A 23,514-nucleotide genomic window follows, 5' to 3' on the forward strand; every position below is an offset into this window, starting at 1 on the left:
ATACTGAAATATGATACTCTACTTATCTAACGCACAAATGCTTAGTGACTCTTGACAGAAGTGGTTCTCTACCATATAATTTCTTTATTTCAGAAGTCTAAAGGAGGACTTTACGTTTGCCTTAACACATTTCTTGGATTTGGGCAGAAACATGTCAAGTGGCACTACACAAAGACTGGAAATGCTGTCTATCTTCATTTGAAGACCATGAAAGTTGAGGTGTGTGCACTGCTTACATTGTTTGTATTACTTTTAAACTAAAAAATATGTATTTGCATAAGCATGTACATGATCTTACTATGAATGGAAACTGATATCTGTTGAATGCAGGTATTGCTTACTGCTAATGAACTCCTGAAGTAATATTTTAGCTGTTTTCAGCCTGATGCCAGCTTTTGGTATTGTTGAGAGTATAGACACAATATTGCAAGCGAGTAAAACCCTTTTTTTCTAGTGTACAGTCATATAAAAAAATTTTCATAATACGCATATGCTGCTTTCATTAAATATGTACTAGGCTATATCTGCTGACAATCCTTTTCCTCACGAAGCTGCTTCAAGGAATCATTCAATGCTCCAAGCATATAGAGGCAGGATGTATTAGCATCCTTCCTCTGTATTCTTGGCACATTATAAACTTCATGCTTCACTTTATTATTATTATTATCACCATCATCATCATCACTGATGCACAAAGATGAAGTCGGTTGACTTAGTTTTGCATGTATACTGGCTGAAAACCGCTTGTGTCACAATATCGTTGAGACATGTGCAAAGCATGTCTTGAGCTTTGATGTTATAATTGCTTATTGTTTGATTGCTAAATATAAATTTCTGTGTTTAATGAACAGATTTCTTTGATATGAAAACACACATTAAGGTTGCACCTGAATTCAGCTGCTATTTGTTGATGCTCAAGGCTTCATGGCATTAAAGAATAAGGGCATTCACTACACATTAAAGCAGTGAAGAAAACATAAGCATAATTGAAAGCTCATTGACTGTTTTATCAAAGTGTTTTGCAAGAGTAGTTATAATATCAATTCATGGCATCTGCTATTTTTATGGCTGTAGCAGATAGAGAATACAGGTATTACATATTAGATCTTGTCAATGATCAGTGATGAGAATATAATAAAATGAGTATACATAGTATTGGTACACTACTGGCGCAAATTCCCACTGTACGACTATGCCTACTGTACCAATACCGTAATTCAGCACCAGTACAGTAGGTAGTACTGGAGATGTAATGCTGAAATGGAGTTGGTAGGCTATTGCAATTGTGGATGCACTACGTAATAATAACGAATGTTAAGAACACTTTCTAATGGTGGTATAGCTTCTGTACGCACTTGGTGCATGTAGAAATGTAGGATGTTGTTGTTTTAAGATGGTCCCAAGATAAAGAAATGTCACTAGCTTGCTAGTCGATAAAGAATAAGAAATGACTTATTGTGGCGTGAAATTATCACTACAGATAGCATCTGATTAATCACTGCGTCACTAATGGTGCAGTTAACTGGTTACCATCACAGGTGCAACTTGAAATATTGCTTTAGTTATACATGAACACTTAGTCTATCCTCGACTTTATTTATATTGCTAACCACTAAACTATATTTTAATGCATCATAGCATGCAACATTGTTGAAGTTTTGTACTTTTTTAATCCTGACACATTATGGCCCACAGAGACAAGACAAGGCTTCTTCGGACCAGGGCAAGAAATATGAATACGAGCACTACAGTTCGCTTGTTATACTTCCAGACTTTGACGAAATTCCTGTGCCTGACTCAGACCTCCCAGAAAAGGTATGCTGTGCCACGATACTTGATTGAATACCATTCAAACAAAAGTTTTACAAGATAAATGAGCTTATATACAACAAGCCCTGCTGACAACATACCCTGGTATTGTGGTATGCTTCATCTGACATAGTTTTCAGTTGAGGTCCCTTAGACTAGTGAAAGTGATATATTGCTTTTGTTCCTGTTTCATACATGGTACATCAATGAGAAAGTGTCAGCTGAAGAGTGAAAGCCTGAACTTGTTGTCATATGTTTCGTTCCATTAGGTTCAACTTTCCATTGCACTTGTTCTTACTTCTGACCTGGACACTGAGGACTATAACCATGAAGAATTCGTTCGAACAGTGAATGAGGCACCCAAGCCAGTCTCAAAGTAAGCATTTGCCCTTGGCACATTACTTTGTGTACATGTGACCATGGAATCTGTATCAGCATAAATTGAAATGTAAAGAAATAAATCCCTGACCAGGATGAATTTTTCTTCAAAAAAGCTTTCTTTCTGAGAACTGATCAAAATACTTGTTATGCATAGTATTTACATGGAAGCGTGATGTGGAATCGCCTTGTAGCCAATTTCTAAACATGTAGTTGTCCCAAACATATTTTTTGAGTGAAATAAGCCACTGTTACCAAGGCAGGTGAACCCTAGAAATGAAACAACTCATTGGAGAATTTTCAGACTTGTTCACGTTTGAATAGGTGCTGATCATAGTACATCAGAGGGAAACTATGGCAAACATCCAGCTCAGAATCTCGGCTTTCTGTCTATGCCACAAGATTACTTTATCAAAGAGAATTGCAGGCACTGCTGAGCTTCGTATCCCCTTCAAGCACCAAGCAATTCTGTCCTTGAAATATTTTGTTTCACTACATTTCTTAAATCTTCAAGATCATGAAACGCATATTGCTGCAAAACAATTACGATATACTTTTGAATTCATCAGTGAATTTTGTCAAGCTTACAGAAATTTGACTTTGTGCAAGAGCTCTATACAGGAATGTCAGATATGAGAACATCAACTATTCCCATGTCTATAATTGCTTAAAAAGCACCTATACAGCCACTTAAAAAAATATGCCTGATTTAAAACATTGTGAAAAAGACTGAGCCTGCTATATGACAACATATGCTGACACCAAGAGCAAACACCGAACCATCCACTTTCCTACCAGTTTCAATAAAACAGCGCTGTACATATTCAAACTTTCAGCACAGGTTATCAGAAGTGTTTCATGATGTATGTAACTCATCAGAAATATTATTGTGATCAGTCCTTTTACTTTTCATGCACTATCTTGGTGTGCGAAATTGTGCAAACAGCGCCTGAAGCGGATATGTCGGTGAGAGCAATTGAAGTCCTTGAAAAAAAAAAAATGAAACTACTAGTACAAGCAACCTCTTACTTCTCTTACCTCCTCCCAAAAGAGTTTTTCTCATACTATTGCTCTCGTGATGCTAAAGCTGTAAACACCACAATCACATCAGAAGGCTGCCACTAGTGCATACATCTCAAGCCCTTTATAGTGGGCAGGTGTCACATGCAGCAAAAACAACCAGAGGAACTGCGTTCCACTCCTAACAGCTGATAATACCATAGCTAATGAACAGAATGGACGAGGAAGAGGCAACAATGGTTAATTTATGGCACTATTCAGAAATACAGGTGCTCTAGTAGCGATTGGTCAGTTGTCGTCTATTCAGCCCTCAGATGGTGCCAGTGTGTGTAGTGTGCACCAATTCACCCAAGACATGTGGTATTCTTTTTGACAATAGAGGGCAGAGTTTGTTATCCTAATATTTCCTGCTCTTGCTTTATGGCAGTACGCAGTTGCTGAATGCTGCTTTACTTTCATGGCTTGGCTATGTGTTTCTTATGTTCGACAGATACAGCGACACATTGACACAGTTGAATAATGGTGTAAAGGTGCCGCGTTGGGGCTGGAGGTGCGAGAAGTGCTGTATTGTTGAGAACCTGTGGCTGAACCTGACGGATGGCACTATTCTCTGTGGTCCAAAGCGGTACAAGGACAGCGGAGGCTACAACCATGCGCTTGAACACTTTCAGCAAACTGGCTACCCACTTGTGGTTAAGCTATGCACCATTACATCAGAGAGCGCTGGTGAGCTTGTATGATTACTCATTTTGTACTCTTGCCATATGAGAATTTGATTCTTGTAGATGTTGATCTCGGAAAGCTTAATTCCCAAACATGATAGACGGACGAAGCACCGAATTCAAGTGCACTTGAAGATGCATAGCAGCATTCAATTAAGCTTCATTGAGCGCAAACTACAGTCACTTGAGCATGCTCAATAATGCCACATGGCCAGGGTGATAGCAAAAGTTCCCTCATGTGACCTGATTGTTTCACGTTTTCCTGCAGCTGCATATGCGCCACATGTCTTGGAAGTTATGCCTGGTAGACATAGCCCACATATGACTTCCATGTGCAGAACACTTCCCAATTGTATTGCTCTGTTAATCCCAGATGTTCCCTTTTTGATGCTATAGAAAATTTTGGTAAATTTTCTCTGGCAGATAGCACAATTCTAGTCCATGTGCTGGATTACACGAAGAGCCACATACAGTACATATTGAAATTTATGAATTGTTGCCAGTAAGTTTACTAGCATATTAACTTGGGAACTAATTATGAGGATGATGTTGGTTTTGAGATGTGTGCTAGTCAAATTTTCAGTGAAAATTCACTGCTGCTCCACTTGCCTTTTTTAACAATGCTCTTTTATGCATTGAAATATAAAAATGCCACTGTATTTCATCTAGCACCTTGGGAATGAATACTTTAAAACTAGTGTCACCATGATAATTCCTTCAAGACAAAATTTGTAAACTCAGTGGCTACAATTCATGAACTGCAATAGGTGCTATAAAATAATTTTAATTACTTAACATTTGATAGTTAGTCAATTATGTATTTCAATCTGTCGCGCAAGCAGTGTCTGCCTCCTGTAATTCAGCTCGCAAGGACTACGGTTGTGCTATCCAGTACAGGCAATTAGAAAAAACTTGTATAGTCTATAAAAACACTTGGTATACGGATAGACTGAGTTCAGTTCATTTAAACAAAACGTTAATGAACACTGCTTGTAAATCTTTAGGAAGTGCACTGACAGTGCAGGCAAATGTGATGTTTGCCCGAAGAGTGCCAATGCTGGTTGCAATAGACAATCAGCCATTTATATATATTGTCGCGAGAGAAAGAGGAAAGCCGTCACTTCCAAGTGATCGAACGGCCATTTACTGTTCATTTCTGCAGCAACTACCACACATACTTCATTCTCGGCTTCCAGCATTACTAGCGCCTGCCAATATCTATAAATGTGGTGTTTGCAATCTCAAAGGAATCCATATTTGAACACAAATGAACAGTGAGATCCTGACAAAAAGTTATTGTTGTTTTGATTTTAAGCACGGCAGCACCATTACCCCGGAGCTCAAGAAAGATGCCAAAGTGCATGACTCGTGCACAATGTACAAGAATTGGGGCCTCAAACAATGTGGCCAAAGTAAATTTACTCATTCATCATCTTTCTTTCTCTCTTCATTTCTTTGTTGGTTAATTATGTTTTTAAGCATATGCGACCTGTCAAGTGCTGCTAATTGTTTTCACTGCTTTCTTAGATGTCTACTCCTATGATGAAAACTGCATGGTAATAGATGGCAATCTGTCCAAACACCTTGAACATTTTGGTATTGAGATTTCCAAGATGCGAACGGTGAGTCATCTGTTTGTACAGTTCCTGGTTGCTCTAGAGATTGTGCATGCTGAAATCATGGCGGATGTGAACACTGTGGCAGTTTGATTTTAATGGGAGCGAGTGGCAAGGATTGTTTGCATGCAGTCAGAGATGTGGTTGCAGGATGAGACACTTTAATGTAGCATTGAAATGCAGACAGACAAGGCAACGAGTGAACTGAAGGATGAAATGACACAGCAGTCAGGAGAGTGGGCGGTAATCCAGGAAATGTGCCACAACCTAGAGCGCCTGTATGGACCGGGCTACACGGGCCTAGAAAACCTCGGCAACTCCTGCTACATGAATGCCGTAATGCAGGTCGTCATGAGCATCCCAGACTTCAAGCAGAAGTGAGTACTGAACTGTTTATTCTGAGGCTACTTGTAACATTACCATCATTTCAGATATGACAAATAGTGCGTGGCAGCACGATCAAACACCAAAATAAACAAACTCGGCCTTCCTACATGGCACTGTCATACTTTGCCTTTGGGCTCATCACTCACATATTGAAGTCTAGCAAAGCATTGCTGTGTAGGAAAAGTTGTCATAAAATCGTTTCCATTTAGTATACTGGTACATTTCAGCATCTACTTAGGCCCTCATCTCATAAACAAATTTTCACAGCCAATATCAATGCAAGCCATATGTAGAGAACTGAATTTATGTATAACTTTAGGATTTCTTAGTTTTGTTTGTGCAGTTCCTGCAGTGCACAGAAAGCATTGGCATAAATGACAAAGGCATAGCTATCCTTATGTAGTAGCTGACCAAAAAGAGAAAATGAGAAGACACAATGAATGTGGCTTGTGCAAGCACATGCATATTGTTATGGGCATTTTCTAAATTGGTAGATAGCATATTTACCACCACTGCTAGCTCGAAAAGTCAGAAAGAACAAATATATATATATATATATATATATATATATGGCGATAGTATGTTCCCTTTATTTGCGAGATTCCCAAGATGGGGGTCCTGGATTTTTACAGTGCATATGTTTGAGGCTAATTATCATTCTTTAACCATGATGAAGGGTTACATTGCACTTCAGTGTAAAGTAATATCCTGCACAGCAACATTTGCTAAGAAACATTGCCTGGATATGAAAACACGATACAAAATTTGTGATGTCTCACTAATACTATCATAGCTGGTATTTGTGTGGGAAAAACAAGAGAAGAAAATTAGCCTACATTATCTTCACCAGTAATTCTTTTTCTTCACAAAATAAATGTAGATGGAATTCTGAAGTAATATTCTGTAATTTATTTGTTTTAGCACTTATCCTCAGTTTTTCTTTAAGCTGCAACCTTGACTGGGTTCATGTTGAGGTTTCTCTCACGGAGTGGCTGCAAACAAACACTCCAGCAATTCCATTAGTTAGAGAACACAGGGAGATAGCAGGGAGAGGCCTTTGTCCTGCAGTGGACATAAAACAGGATGATGATGATGATGATGATGATGATGATGATGATGATGATGATGATGATGATGATGATGAGAGAACACAGGAAATACTCTTGGCTGTCTTTGTTCAGCACAATCAAGGAGCTTCTTCTAAGCAAGACAAGTACATTACAGTACAGTGCAGCAAATACAAAGGGATACCTAAAAACAACAATTGTTTTTGGTTAATTTGCATATTTCTTCAAACATTTCAAAATGTTAATGCCCTCTCTCAGGGAATAAATGGACCTGCCCCACCACTTTAGCCATTGTTCGAAACTCTTGAACAATGGCTCATGGCACTCGACCAGTACGTTCATCATTTTGTTCACCTCCTCCACATATTTAAAATGCTTTCCTTTAAGCTCTTGCTTCAGTCTTGAAGATAAGAAGTTACAAGGAGCAAGATATGGGGAGTAGAGAGGATGAGATAAGGTAGCGTTGTCATTCCATTTTTGTCACAAAATGCTGCACACTCAGTGCTGTGTGGGCTGGAGCTATGTCGTGGTGCACAAGCCACTTGCCTGAGTTCCACAGCTCGTAGCACTTTCCTCTAACTGCATGATTCAACTACATTGATGACATCCATGTAAATACACTTGTTGACTATCTGACTTTATGGTTCAAGTATATAATTTATGAGTTTGCTGATATAAAAAAATTTCTGAGAAAGAACAAAACATGATGTGCCAACATTGTTCTTTGACATCAGCCATCACAACATAGACACATAAAGGAACAGAGGCTTGGAAGAAAGCAATGGCATCAGGAGGTTAAGCTTCACAGAAGGACTATGTCACTTACCCTCCTACTTCAGTAAAAGAATCCTCCTTACTTTTGGGTACCCCCTCGAGGAGGAGGAGGAGGAGGAAAAGCTTTATTTGCTCTAATTGGTTTGAAATTAGCGGTCGCAGATGTGGTCGGCCGTCTTCATGGTCTTCTTCCCCATCTGCACAGGGTCAACGCCCCTATTTCAGGGCACCACTGAGAGTGGCTACTCGATGAGCGTGCCTTACTAGTCCATGCTGGACTTTCGGGTCGCTGCTGGAGAGCACCCTCTCCCACTGCTCTGCACTCGGGTCCTTTATTTGAAGGTATTGTTGATTGTAAACGCATCCCCATGCAATGTGATATAAGGTGGGCTTGGCGCCGCACCAGGGGCAAATGTCTCTATACTGGGTGGGAAACATCTTGCTTAGTGTGCTTAGATTTGGGTATGTTCCTGTTTGCAGCTTCCTCCAAGAGGTTCCTTCATGCTGATTTAGGCTGTTGTGGGGTGGAGGGTATTTGATTCGGACCCCCTTATAGTAATTCGGTATGTCTGAGTAGCTTGGTTGACAGGTATGGGTTCCTCAGGGTCGGTGCTTGTGGCCGCTCGGTTTGTGTGCTCTTGAGCTACCTTGTCCGCCCTTAGGTTCCCTTCTATTCCAGCGTGTCCCGGTACCCAGAAAATTGTATGCCTGACTTTGTTGTTAGCCCTGCAGGAGCGGAGGATGTGAAGCACTCTGCGTCCTATTCTGCCGTTAATGTAATTCCGACACGTAGCTTGCGAGTCGGTGAGTATTGTTAAAGACCTTTCGGATCGGTAGCCCTCCATTGCCGCTAGAGCTACAGCTATTTCCTCAGCTTCCGTTACCGAGCAGTCCTTCATTGACGCGCTGCAGATCTCTTTGTAGTCCTGGCTTATTACTATCGCAGCCGTCTTTACTATGTTTGTGCCTTTTTGCTTGGCGTATACTGCAGCATCTGTGTATACTGTTGTGTTTTTTGTGGCCAGGTACTTTTCGACGTATTTCGCCCTTGCGTCCCTTCGCGCTGTGTGGAGGTTTGGGTCCATGTTTTTGGGTAGGGGGCTAACAGTGTATGTTTTCTGATATTCATCAAGAATCCCCTCCGTTCTTTGGGTTTCTTTGATTGATTCCATGAAGCCTAGCCTTATTAGCAGTTCCCGTCCCGTTTTGGTCTGCTGGAGTCTCATGAGCTGTGCGATACTTTGGGCTTCTTTTAGTTCTTCGAAGGTGTTGCTTAAACCAAGTGCCATTAGTTTCTCTGTCAATGTATTGTTCGGCAGGTGAAGTGCTGTTTTGTACGCTTTGCGTAAAATGGTGTCCGCTTCTTCTATTTCCTGTTCAGTGCAGTAGAAGTACGGGAGTGAGTATGCGACCCTGCTGACCACCAGGTTGCCAACCAGCTTAAGTGTGTCGCCTTCTTTCATCCCATATCTCTTTTGTGACACCCGCGTGATCATGCATGCTACTTGGGTTGTTGACTGCTTGAGTGTTTTCAGCGTGTGGGTGCAGCGCTGGTCGGATTGCACCCACATTCCAAGGATCCTGATTTGTTGGCTTTCCGGTATCGGCTGCCCCTTTAGCCGTATGTTAAGGCTTTCTTTGCTTTTCTTGCCCCGTGTAATTCTCAGAAGCTCGGATTTCTCCGTTGAGCACTCAAGGCCCCGACGTATTCTTCCACGCAAGTGGCTGCTTCTTGCAGATAGCAGATGCAGTGGACGTTTTGCTCATCGTCTTGAATTTCCATCTCCCGCATTCCCCGTCTTTTCCCCAGATATAATAAAGTAATAGAAACCTTGATAATACTTTAGCCAATATCAGAATGTATGCTTTCTAAAAAAAATATCTGATGTAACTATAAAGTGTTTTTGTGTCTGATGTGGCTTCATTATAATGAGGTTAAACTTTATTTATTTAGATGAAGTTAGCAGATGTGCCAGCATTCAGTCACATAAGCCAGAAGACCTTTCATTAGGTATAGTGTGCTACATACGTGTTACACAGAAAAAGAATAGATGCAACATAAAGTATAAAGGTGCGTACGATTACACTTTTGATGTTTTCACCTGTGTTATCCATTCTTTTTTTGTGTAACACATAGTACAAAACAACTATAAATGTTCAATTTACGGTATTAAAAGCAGAAGACCTGCATAAACACTTGACCACTGTGTTAAGTAAAAGCCCTGCAGTTTATTAGTTTGCTTACACATTCATTCTCACTTTTGTCACAAACACCTTTGCTTGGAGTTACCTGCTTTTTTTGTGCAGATTCTCATTTAACGCTTAATTCTCATGGTTCATTTTGACTGCTGTGACATAGTTCGATAAGCTTGATAATCTTTGTTTGTTGACTGCTGCTTTCTCGTTCTCTTATTTCATCGTGTGAGTGAGGGAGACAGAGGAAGTTGCGCAAATTATTGCTGCATGTTGTGGGCACTCCTTTAATGGTATGTTGCTCTTTCTTTAAATTTAGGTACTATGACAAAGCTGATCAGATTTTCGAACAAGCCCCACCAGATCCAGCTGAAGATTTCACTGTTCAAATGTGAGTGTTATATGCATAGAGCATCCAGCTGATCATCATATGTTAGCGTTAACAAGTGAACAAGGCCTGAGCACTGACACTTAGTCCACATTATTTATTAAACAGTTCATTATTTACTAGAACCAACTGTTGAAAAATCTCTTGTTGGTCACTGCTATGAACTGACCAGGAAAAAACTCAGTGCCCTTCCACTCTGTGAAGAAGGATGACCAGCGAAGCTGTGTATGTGGACCCCTTAATGGCAAACTACCGCGAGTCGGCCCGGCATTGCACTAACTTCGGGATCGGTCCACATATGGGAACTGCTTAATGCCTGTTTCACCTCCACCCCGAATTGGCCTGGTATTTCACTATCTTCGGAATCGGCCCACATATGGGGAGTGCTTAATGCCTACATCACCTCTGCCGCGGGTTGGTTTGGCTTTGCACTATCTTTGGGATTTTTTTCTACATGCGGACACGTTAGTGGGGAAAGTAGCCCTTAACAGCTGCGCTGTAAAAGCTGTTTTAATGCGGGTACCCTATGAGTGTGTCTGATTGTAAACATGTAGTGAATGAAACACCCCATATAGAGAATAATTACATATATATGGAAGAACCCTATGACTTTTGTCAAGTCAGTTACTGATGTGAATGACATTTTCGACATATCATTTTAAAGAAAATAGCCTTCTTTGGCATGTGCTCATTTTGCTCGGTGGTTTGAACTTTCATCAGCAATACAAAGGTAGCAGTGCAAAGGGCACATGCTCTTGCGCAATCTAGCTGCTGGCTGTGTTTGCCATCAAGCACAACTATTACAGCTACTTGAGGCACACACGTTGTCACGCGAGAGCTTTGGGATGTCTGATGGTTTAGATGATGTGGTGGGGCACTCGTAAAGGACAACCCTTTTTTTCTCCTGCCGCCCTCTACAACTGTGACGGCTGCAGGAGAGGAAGGATGGCAGTTGCCTTCCATGTCAGTGCTCACGCCACTGAAGACAATGTGCAATGAATTGGCTTCTACGTACAGTCCCCTATACTAGTTACAAATGTGCTGGTTATCAGTTCTGTTCTTCATGATCTTATGAAGTGAAACAATATTTTCACTGCAACAAATCTACACCTTAAAGCACACCCTTCCTTTAATAATGCAAATGGCTTTCTGGAACTATGCCATTATTCACTTCCACTGACAGTTATCGTAGGTGGTATCTGCACAATATTTTTGCTTTAATGGAAGGTCTTTGTCCTTAAAACCTAGAAAAATTAATGACCAGCCTCAGAGCAGCCTAAATAGCTTACAGTAATAGTTTTGTGTGGGCCAGTTGCATCACTCTATGTAGCAGCATTGCATATGGAAGAGCGAGTGAGAGTGAACAACGTCCCAATCTTCTGCTCCTATGTGTTCACCTTAAGTGTCATGATTTACCCATATACTTTCCGGGAAACAAAACCAAAATTTCTGTCCTTGTCAAAAGTTGCGCTGTTAGAATCATGCCAGACATGTATATTTGCCCAATATTTGAAGTTACCAAGTCAAGTATAGTTTTACTTCCTGGTCATATCACTGCTGCAGCTATTTCTGCTTTACGAAACTAAATTCACTTTTTTTAGTTTAACTTGGGTACTTTTTATTTCCATATAGTTTACATGCAATGTTCATTTAGGTCACATTCTGTGGCCAATTGGGTATTATCTATATAGTAATGTTGCTAAGCAGTCTTTACACCACCCACCTAAAATAGGCCCCTTTTCTTTGTTTTTATGTAGTAAGGAGAAATTAACAGCATGTAAAACTTCATTGTGTCTGATACTTACTCTGAACATATTGTCTGTTTTTGTTCTTCCCTCATCTTAGGACGAAGTTAGCAGTAGGCATTCTTTCTGGCGACTATTCCAAGAAGCCTAATCAGAGTGACGCCTCCTTAAAGGACACTATGGTATGTTCAACAGACAAACCTTCCAATTTGTTTTGCAAACAATCATTTCAAACATTTATTTAAGTGGGTAAAATTGCTTTCCAATTAGTGAGCAAGTGTGCTTAAACTGCTGCACGGAAAATGCTCTCGTGATGTCTCACCACGGTTTAGGCGACATCACCAAAACTGGCATGAGCCCTCATGAGAGCACTTTGAGAGCAGTTTTAGAGTGCTCCTGTTTGTCCACTGGAATGCTCCATAAAAGAGCCCAGTCCGAAAACATAACATGCAAGAAGGAATGCGATTATAAGTGCTCAGTTGCAGATGTTCACTGTTAGAGGGAAATGCAGATAACATATTGGGTGCTCCTGGGAAGGCTTTAAATTCTATAGATCAGTGCAGTAGATACAAATTTTATTTCTTTAGCTACATCACCTTGGAGCCAGTGGACATATGTTATGCAATAACGTGTAGTTGAAATCTGCTAATTCACATTAACATGAGTTGTAAACAAATCATATACTGCTGTGTTCTTAAGACTGTGTCTTGAAGCACTTGATGCAAATCAATCATATTATACTGCTGTGTTCGTAAGACTATGTCTTGAAGCACTTGATAAGCCTTTTTCAATGCCTCCACAGAAAATTGCAACATATATCTTGGGACATGCCCACAGCCCAACCAAGTGTTCAAAGTTCTTCGTCTCAAAAATATAATTGCATTCGAGAGAGGAAGCCCACTTTAGTGCTAGCAATGTTTAGACATGGTATTTGCTTTTGTAATTCCTGTGAGAAATGCATCTAAAGCCATCTATGTTGTTAAAATCCTCAGGGGGTACATGGAATCAGGCCGCAAATGTTCAAAGCTGCAGTGAGCAAGAACCACATAGAGTTTTCGACGAGACGACAGCAAGACGCCCAGGAGTTTTTCCTGCACTTGCTGGAACTTGTCGAGGTGAGGCACACCTTCGCTGTCATCTGTGTTTTGTTTTTTGTTCAGCTGTGTGTTTGTCTTCAGCTCTGTCATTTGTGCAGGCATGAACTTTCACTCTCATACCTTCAAAGGAGCTCTGAGACACCTTTTTTTAACCAGCATGTTGTAATGAGTACAGTGCCTTTCGAGGAAATTACATCTCAAACTTTTTGAAGGGGCTTAATATGAACAGAGGTGTAATGAGTGCAGTGTTTACTTTCCCCATTCTCCTAAAACTCATCGGTTCCTCTTTGCAGAGCAAGAACCAATAGCAATGCCCTGCTTATCACTCATATCTTTTTCTTGTTTTCATGATGCATATACAGCAACCCTTTTAAAAGCTTTTGAAAGAGGTGCCACAGGGTAACAGAGGAGTGGTGACAGGACAGGAATCGTGCATTAACTGCCACTTTCCAATTTCCGAGAAATTCTGCAAGGGCGTGAATGAATGTGCCCAAAGGCTGGTGTCTATGGGCTGTCACACCCACGTAACATCATTTGTGAGATTGCCTAAAACAGAAAGAGAGCAGTGTTTTGAAAGTAAGAGAGAGCAAAGCAGTCTTCTATACCAGATTATACAGGATGTTCCAGCTAACCTCAGGCAACCTGTTCAATGAAAAAAGAAGAAACATGGTACATGATACGATTTTAAGACCTATGGTGTTTGATCGTCCGACATCAGATGACCAAACACCATAGGTCTTAAAATCGTATCATGTGCCATGTTTCTTTTTTTTTTTCATTGAACAGGCTGCCTAAGGTTAGCAGGAATATCCTGTATAATCTGGCATAAAAGACTGCTTTGTTCATCAGACAACCAAACACCATAGGTCTTCTAATGTTATCTTGCACCACGTTTTCTTAATCTTTTTTTCATTGAACAGCTTGGCTAATGTTAGCTCAGACACTATATAATTCCTGCTGCATACAGTGGAATAATATTTGGCTCACATGTTCACGGTAACACCATGCACCGATTACGAACATTTTATCATGCACAAAAAGTGTATCAATGACCCTTCAGGTACATTGATGCTGTTACAGGAGAAACAAGCTTTGAGGGAGAACTAAAAAATTGTGAACTTTGCAGAAAAACAGTCGCAACGAAATGGACCCTTCGAACTGCTTCAAGTTTGAAGTGGAAGAGCGTGTGGAGTGCACTGCATCAGGGAGAGTGCGCTACACACATTGTGTTGACTGGTGCCTCGCTCTGCCAGTGCCTCTGGAGAGTGCCATTAACCAAAGTGAGCTCCATGTCTTTCATGGTATAAAGTGTAGTACTTTCTAGAAATGTGTAAAGACTAGCTTTTTCTTATGCTGCATTGTGCATAAAATGCATATACATAGCATGGCTGAGCATCAAAATGAAAAACTCGTGTTTGTATTGTCTTAGAAACATATTTCTGAGATAGAGAGAGAGAGAGAGAGGAAAACGTTTGATTTCTGTGACTAGATGTTGGGATGCTGGTAAAAAGGCATTGAGAAATGGAGGTGAAAGTGCAACGTTGATGGTATCTATACTCTTAATTGGGATTCGTCTATTTCACCTGGTATGGTGAGCCCAAAGCTCTATTAATGCAGCCACATTAGCAGGTGTTGGGCCAAGCAGCCACTCCTAAAGTGTCTGGGCTCTTTTAAGCAGTGTCATAAGTATAGGCTGAAATGCCTGTTGACTATCTGGATAATCCCTTAGTATTCCCGCATTGTTTGCATTTGGGAGAGCTGTCTTTTCTGGCTATGTAACACAGATTGTTTTGTGTGGGTAAACATCACGCGAGTTTAGTTTGATGAAATTCTTGCCTGGTTTTATGCATCCAAGTGTCGGCTTTGCCATTATCTCGGAGTTATAATCCAAGAATCCAAATTGCTTTTAATCTTGAAATTGTTTTGTTCTCAATTTGGAGGTGGATGGTTTGTGGTAGTGGTTTGCTGCGTGACTTCTTTGGTTCACAACCATAACATTTCTCATATTTCTAATGACATGGAAAGACTGACTTGTTTGAGATGGGAGTGTATAACTTTGATGGCATGTTGAAGTCTGTGTTCGATGTTGCCTGAAGATCCTGTATGTGCCCAGAGTGTAATGTTTGAGTAGGTGCTGTCCCTTAGGTTTGGGTATATTTTGCAGCTATGAGGTGACACTATCCAAGGCCATGGAAAAGAGAATCGGGGATAAGATGAATCCTTGAAGGACTGGTAATGTCAGGGTGCAAACTATATGCAAATTTCATCTTGAGGTGTCGCTTTATGGCAGTGAAGGCAGTGCTCACATGATGTGTCTAAAGTTTTGTTTAGATCTCCCTCTCCCCTCTTTTGTGGTCACTCATTCTCCTCCTCTTTTTGGACTGCCATTTTGTGCTTTCATTGGTTTAACAGTTGGCATCAGCAAACCAGAACTCAGATGATGAGAGCTGAGCTTGACAACAGTCCTTTACAGCATAACAGAAGATTACCAGTGTTGACGAAGAGGTGGGGAACAGAGTTGCTGGCCGAAGATGTGACATGGCAGAGTCATGCATCCATGGGGCAGTTTGTATAAAGATTTGAGCATTGTTGTTTTCAGTTATTTCTGCAGAGCATACATGCAGATATTTTTCTGACCTAGTGTTGTAATTGGGGGCGCAATTTATACGAAGACACGGGTTATACACTGAAAAATATGTTATTTGCTGATGCCTCCCTGCATCGTATCAGCACTGAGAGATGCCTACAGGCCATCAAAATCTGGAGGAGACCTTTAGCTGGCCCATCGGAGGCACACCGCTTGCGTTTCTTTTGCATAAGTGTGTTAGAAATTTTTTTCTACAATATCTGTGTGTGTGCTTATAATGAATATATAATGAATGTATTTTTGTGCCCGATACGACTTGCGTTATAATGAGGTTCGACTGTACATGGAAAGCGTGCAGTCCCCAAGTGACGATCATCAGCATGGTCGCCACTTGTGTGTTCATGTGAGAACACAGGCTTATGACTCTCAAATCTGATTGTTCTTGTTCCTAGTGCCTGTGAAGGTGACCTAGGACCATTTCTTCAGTGGTTTTGCCTGTACATGAAGTCACAGACATAAGTCGGAAGCATTTTGGGTTGTTGGTTGGTTTGCTAGGAATTGGCGTTGGTATAACAAAGGCATGCTTTCAGCTAGCAGAATTTCGCATATTTCCAATACTGTGTTCATGTATTTGAATTGGTAGATATGGGGGTATCCACAAAAATGATCCTTTTTGCTGACCGAGATCAATGGCACTGTGGACGTCACTAATCGTGCTTTAATAGGAAATACCTAACCCAAATTTTGCTCACTTTAACTGATAAGATTTAACATGTCCAACTGCTTTTGCAAAATGAAGGAGGTAAAGGCATGTCGCCATAGTAAGAATCCCAAATCTATCCCCAATTCTCAGCTATGAATCTAAAAGATAAGGCATGAAATATCTCAGTGTTTCACATAGTTCTATCTTGCAATGCTTAGCAAAAAGGCATCGAGAGGAAACAAGGGAAATGCCAATGCATTTTATAGCGCATTCGGAATGGTAAGCATCGATCAGCCTTAGTGCCGATCACAGCATATGTCTGTGAAAAATATTTAAATGTGCTTACTGGCAATTTATCATTCAAACATTTTTATTGATTTCCACCGTTACCTATTTTTGACAACAAAATTAATCTCTTCACAAGTCTCCTAATTCTGTAATAAAAAAATTGTCATCTCTAAAGCACCTGGTTTAAGTTAGACATGCCATAAGATGGACACGCAGTCAAGTGAATCTCCATCACGCACCGCAAGACAAAACCAAGTGGAAAATTGGTGCATTTGGAGGCACACCTTGTGGATAGATATTAAGAACTGGTGAAAGCCATAGGAGCTCTGCAAAATCAATATGAAATATGATTTAGTGCCCTGATTCAGGTTCACGATGACAAGATATGCCAAAAAGTGAATAATATTAAAACCGAAATGGAAGTACTTTGTTATTAACTAATTGATTGTTTTACTACAGTGCAATAGATGGCTGTCTCCTTAAGTAATCAACCTAAAGTTGTGTATCAACATTAGCTACCACCAGCTTATCTTTTTAAAATCTATATTAAAGGGCCCCTCACCAGGCCCTACAGCAAATTTTGGTTATACGCTGGAAGTTGTTACGTGTCCTCTAGGGAGTGCTCTGCCACAAAAATTTTTCAAATTGGCTCATTAATAGCCGAGATAGAAATATTTCAGTGCCGTGAACCCATGGTTTCAGCAGGTGGGCTCCACTGCCAAGCAAGACGGTCTCTCCACTCGCCCTGTCTAGCCTCCGCAAGTGAAATTCCTTCCCTGAATTCTCCCATACCCAACCTCGAGGATCGCATACGCTTATGCCACAGGCCCCGCCTTCATTATTTTTTCTCCGCACTTCTTTTTTCACCGCTACGCACCTCTGCTGACGGCATCGCGCGCGAGCTGTTGCTCGTTCGCGCAGTGCACGATTTTGCGCGCTGTGCACAAGGAAACATATGACTAGCGGTACAATTCAGTGCTACACGAATACTGAGGCAGAACAAGCGGATTGCACAGCGTGATCACGCATTGGAACACGGTAGAAAATGTAAGTTTCAGTACCAGCTCATGTGACCGCACGACCGCGGGAACAAGCAGACGAAGTGGAAGTACATCTCTCTTGCTTCGGTGCGAAGTAAAAAAACAAAAAAAAACAAAAAAATAACACATAGGCATTTCGTTTGTGTGTTTTATTATTTCTCTAAACTTCAATTCGTCAATTCAAGCAACAGATCGCACAGATACCAGATGTTGAATAATTCTCGAAGTCACATGTCACCACGAGTGACGTCACACTGCGGACACCAGTACGTAGGCGCAGGCACACGAGTATGTCATCCTCCGGCTTGGAGCGCGGCGGCCGCTTAAGGGGAAAATGGCGTTCGGTTTGAAATTTCAGACCTTTCCATGGTGCGTAGCGATGTAATACTTTGCAGACACAATTGTTATCACGAAATTTATGCTCTGCACTTGTCAGCTCAAAATGGCCAGACCTGGTGAGGGGCCCTTTAAAAAAGAAAGGCAGGCAATGTAAGCAGAATGTCAATTCTGCTATAATAATGTTGCCGTCTTGTTTGTGGTGTTGATTTTTTTCTCCACTCTTTTTTTTTTGTACATTAATGTACAGGTGACGTGGACCGACACAATTCCGTGATAACCGAACTCTTGAAGATGGGGGCAAAAATGCAAGTATTGCCTTGGTTTTACGCTCTAGTCGAAATCTAGAGCTGTGCATGCGAGCATTGTTGCTGTTACAGGAGTTGAACTCAAGCATGTACCCGATTGCATGCTTACATACACCCTGTTCTATTCAATGTGCAGCACGGGCGATGTAAGCATAAAGCCGAAGATCCCATTTAAAGCATGCCTGGAAGCCTTCAACACAGTTGACACCATAGATGATTTCTACAGTACAGCTGTCAACACGAAGGTGACTGCACGCAAGTGAGCACTCTGTCTTACATTTGGTGTGAGTGTCTTTCTCAACTTGAAATAAATCGATGTGTTCAATTATCAGTGGTCACTTGGTGATAGGCTGCTTTCAGACAAGCTCTAGAAAAGGGCTTCAACAAGTGTTTGCAGCCAGCTGGTCTTTACTGACTGCAAAGGTTATTTGACAGTGGAGGCAATCACACCTTTGAAGCTCATGTACACAGTTAAAGTGAAAGTAAGTTTAGCTGTATTAGTGAATTACCCTTCTGTAACAGCAAAAGAGCAACTCTGAATGACAGAAAGCTGAGCTAGTTGGTAAGGATTCATAATGCAAAAAAGAGGTGAGGCGTGCAGACAGGACACAAGAGTAGAGAAGTGGACAACACGAACGCAGACTATCAACTGAAGGGAGCACTGAGGCGAAAAAGAAAGAAGACACAAAACTTATCTGCGCAAGCTCAGGAATGGTATCACCACGAGTCAGTCGGGTACATGTGCCGGTCTACATGTACCCGACTGACTCATGGTCATACCATTCCTGAGCTTGCACAGATGAGTTTTGTGTCTTCTTTCTTTTTCGCCTCAGTGCTCCCTTCAGTTGATAGTCGGCGTTCGTGTTGTCCACTTCTCTACTCTTGTGTCCTGTCTGCACGCCTCACCTCTTTTTTGCCACTCTGACCATGAGAAGATTGTCTTCTTAGGTCTAGTTAACATTTTATTGGAAAAGATGGACTACAGTGTATTCTAAATGAGCAAAAAACAACTTTGATACTTTAAAGAATGTTTGCTAAGGTGCAGCTGCACTAGTATGAAAAAATAGTTTGAAATTTGTGATGCCTCACTCACATACTTGTGCTGGAGTTCAGTGTGAAATATAAAAAAAATAGAACTTTGACCTTCCCATTTCTTCTAATAATCAACCTATTACCGCAATATTAATTAAAGTTGAGTTTTAAAATAATCTCAATCTAAACTTATTTAGCATTTGTCTTTGACCTCCCTTCTAATATGAAGTTATAATAATAAATGTGAGCTTACATTTTGTTGCTTTATAGCATGCAAGATTTTACCGTACATCCTTTAGATTTCTCACCAGTATCTCACCAAATATAGGGTCTGCTTAGCTCTTGGAAAGTTTCACCTTTAGTAATTTCCTTATCTGCTTGTAGCCATTCCTCCAAAATTGCTTGCAGGCTCCTGCTATCATTATTTATGGCAACTTTTATAATTACGGGGCTTCAAGGTTTTGCTACACAGTGTTTATGGCACTATACAAGATGCCTACTTGGTTTCTGCAATGTTTTGCCCACTGCATCATTTCAATTGCCTGTAGCAATTGTTGAAAAGTCACTGTGCACAAGATATGGCACATTCAAAGAACGGAGAATATCAGTGAATGTGGATGAGATATTACATTTTCATGTTGTAAATGCGCTCATAGATGGACGTCGAGGTGATTGATGGTAGTACCAGTGTGCAGTCGCGTAGTGTATTCTTTTCTGCTATTTTTCAGATTGCTGTACATATTGCAATCATTCTATGCACATGAAGTAGTCATTTACTGTGGCTAATATACTTTTCAACAGTGGCAGAGTACACATTTCAGTATGCAACGAAGCTCACAAAAAATTATTTTCAGCTTGTTCTGCTGGCATAAATTTTAACAATAATCAAGTTCCAAGAAATGTGTTGTAAATGTTTTGGTACACACAGAATTGATTGGCACCTGCATATTACGGTTAAACCTCAATATAACGGAGTCGGTAAAATCGGCAATTTGCTTCGTTATATCGAAATTTTGTTATATTGAAATTCGACCCTTTATGCTAATAAGTGCAGTCGCTGATCGATATTTCTTACAAGGGGCCGCAGAATTTCCGAATTATCGGGCAATCAAAAAATGCTAACTTCAATGTGAAAACAATTCATTTTGATGAATTCGGAAGTCGGCGACAGAATATACGGTTTCATGCCATGTCGACGATATCTTCACATCGGCAGTACGAATTAAGCGTAGCCAGCCACGCTTAATTCGCGTGCACTCCGCCCCCGTGGCTAATAGCGTCGGCCGCACCGGGACAACGCCATTATGAAATGCATCGGCAGCAGGGAGCGAATGGTTAGTCTGCCTATCGCTCCAACCAGTCACCGAAACTCAAGATTACGCACGCTCCAATACTAAACGCGCGGAAAGACAGCTTACATGATGCCACGCCTTCTCGGCCCGCCCGCTGCTCGCACACGCGGCAGATCACCTCTAAAGCAGGGTGCGCGGCTGCGTATGCGCTCAGCCGCGCTTACAGCCATGCGCAGCCACGGCTGAAATGCGCACTAGAAAGACGTGCGCAAACTTACCCCTTCGTGTGCGCTTGATCGCGTTACCGCGAGCTCGCTCCCTATCCCCCTCTTTCCCTTTGCTCGCGTGGGAAGGCAGCACCCGTGAAGCCACCATCTTTCTTGTCTCACCCTCGTACACTTACACTCACACCTAAAGCACACAGTGCCAGGGGCACGATGGGATATCGCATTGGACTTTATATGGAACATGATGCGGCTCCACTTCCGTGGTCGCTCTTGTCGCTCGGCGCGTGATTTTAGAGGTGCACCCCGTTTGCAAGCAGCCGCTTGTAATTCAATCATTTGACCATCTGCATCCGCGGAAGTTTAAATTTATAGTCACGGCTTTCTTTTGCGGTGGCAGTGAAATTTCGTTATATTGAAATCGCATACAAGCACAAGTCGTTATATTTAGGTTCTAAATACTAGTGTTCGATGGACAAGGGGTTATGAAAAGTAAATACTTCTTTATATTGAGAATGTTGTTATATTGAAGTTCATTATATTGAGGTTTAACTGTACATACTTTAGTGGACAAGAGCGTTAAAAAATGAGTGGTTGCACAAAAAACAAATTACACAATGTGCAGCAAGCAACAAAGAAAGCATTTTGACTCTATTAGCCAAAGCTGGATATAACAAACACAGATATAACAAAAGTAAGAATTTGTGAATATTTTTTACTCACATCAGCAAGGATGCTAAAATGAATATCAGGCATAACACAGCTTTTTCTTGTGGAATGCAAAGTTCGACTGCATTAGGAATGGTTTTCGAAAAGGCTGTTGTTAGTATTAATAAGCAGTATAGAATGTTGAAGTGGGATAGTTGATGCATTAGGAACTTTGAAGGTAACAGCACAAAAAACGAGACAATGATAATACGAGACAAACACAGCACTGACTAACAACAAATTTTTATTTCGTGCCAGTGTATACTGGAAATACAATTAGTAGAAGAGAAAGCAAGCAAACAAGGACATGCGATATCGCCATTAACAGTGCAATGGGGCATGCTGGACATGTATATGATTCATTGCAGTGTAGCGATGCTGAAGGCACGCTGACACAATTTTCCTCACTTATAAATGAAAGCTTACTTTGCGATCTCTCCTGGACTTCCAGACTATGAATGCTGCTGCTGTACTGTCTGATAGCTCATACTTACAAAAAAAAGAATTATGTGCCCAAAGGTGGTATCATACCTCGGTCCCCCAGCACAGCAGCCCGATGCTCTAATCATTATGCCAAAATCACAAGAATACTTCGATCCCTCCAATCCCAACTAGCGCTTTGAGACAATTCCCGTGTGTGTCACATTGCTTAGCATCGGTATGCAAGAGTCATATGCACGTGCACCAGTTTCCTTTACGCCAAAGTTGCAGGAATGGAACCAGAAAATTTATGGCATTTAACTACCTGTTTTATGAAAGCTTCACTTCAGATAGATAAATTTACATGGATATGCGTAATTCTATGAATGACAAGGCTTCGAAAATTGCACATTTGTGTTGTCCAAATTGCTTACCTAAAACGGCATATTCAGCAAGTTCTAAGCAAATGCTAAGGCAGTTTCCAGTCAATATATGTGAGTGGAAAAAGAATGAGTTTCTGTGATGCTAAAAAGATATCACCAAATTAAATTATTTTATTACTCATTTAACAGAACAACCAAGCTGCGAACCTTTCCTGACTACCTGATGATACAGCTGAAGAAGTTTACTATGGACGAACAAGGGACTCCCATGAAGTTAGGTATGAAACTGCCGGAGACAACAAATACAGTAAACAACCGATTGTTTGGACATGCTTTATTATTCGGACAGCTCGGTGGCACCACCACTAGCTCAACTTTCGGACACCTTACTGGGTGATGTGTGATAATTCAGACTACAACTGCATGACTGTGTTCTAGTATGGCCACTGAACAGAGCAGAAATAGCAATGTTTTCGTTTTGAGACGCCACTGGCGTAGTTGTTGGCCTTGTCATTAGTACTCCATGAAACCAAAACTAGTGAGCCTAGTTTATCTAGCAGTCACTAACAATAATTCAGCACATGCATTAACTGTACCTTTATCTCTCTGCAGTGACGGCATGACAATTCAGTCGAGATACCGGCTGTGATTTTGTAGCAACTCCTTCTGCTCAATTCTATGCCACTCTTATCATCCACTGTTCATGCCTGGCTGCTGTGCAAAGCGTCACTCTGACCACTGTCGAGACGCGAAATGTGTGAAAAGGAATACCATAAAAGAGAAAATCACGGCCATGAAATGTCTCGTCCCAGGGCAAGCGAGTGTGTGTGCAAGTATATAATAATATTAATAATAATAATAATAATAATAATACTTTATTGCGCTAAGTATTAAAAGATGTACAAAAATCCGCCCTGCCAAAGCCTTATTGGGCTTGAGTGGCAGAGCCCGACAGGCAGCGGAACCGCGCAGATATACACACAGGCATAAACGAACA

The 23,514-nt window shown here is 41.0% G+C and overlaps 1 protein-coding gene across 2 annotated transcripts in view; it reads left to right on the forward strand.

Moving 5' to 3' along the window:
- LOC142575410 (ubiquitin carboxyl-terminal hydrolase 5-like) overlaps positions 1-23,514 on the forward strand; it is a 38,521-nt gene that overhangs the window by 2,581 nt on the left and 12,426 nt on the right. Inside the window, exons 2-14 of one of the 2 annotated variants that reach the window (XM_075684768.1) lie at positions 148-219; positions 1,696-1,815; positions 2,079-2,185; positions 3,698-3,933; positions 5,457-5,551; positions 5,729-5,922; positions 10,286-10,357; positions 12,200-12,281; positions 13,092-13,214; positions 14,323-14,476; positions 18,401-18,458; positions 18,595-18,717; positions 22,707-22,795. In XM_075684768.1, the coding sequence (XP_075540883.1) occupies positions 148-219; positions 1,696-1,815; positions 2,079-2,185; positions 3,698-3,933; positions 5,457-5,551; positions 5,729-5,922; positions 10,286-10,357; positions 12,200-12,281; positions 13,092-13,214; positions 14,323-14,476; positions 18,401-18,458; positions 18,595-18,717; positions 22,707-22,795 (1,525 nt within the window). Of the gene's footprint in view, positions 1-93; positions 220-1,695; positions 1,816-2,078; positions 2,186-3,697; positions 3,934-5,456; positions 5,552-5,728; positions 5,923-10,285; positions 10,358-12,199; positions 12,282-13,091; positions 13,215-14,322; positions 14,477-18,400; positions 18,459-18,594; positions 18,718-22,706; positions 22,796-23,514 lie in introns of both variants that reach the window. The other variant, XM_075684767.1, reaches the window with a different exon arrangement.

Source organism: Dermacentor variabilis, chromosome 3 (assembly GCF_050947875.1).
Source record: "Dermacentor variabilis isolate Ectoservices chromosome 3, ASM5094787v1, whole genome shotgun sequence".
NCBI classification, from domain to species: domain Eukaryota; kingdom Metazoa; phylum Arthropoda; class Arachnida; order Ixodida; family Ixodidae; genus Dermacentor; species Dermacentor variabilis.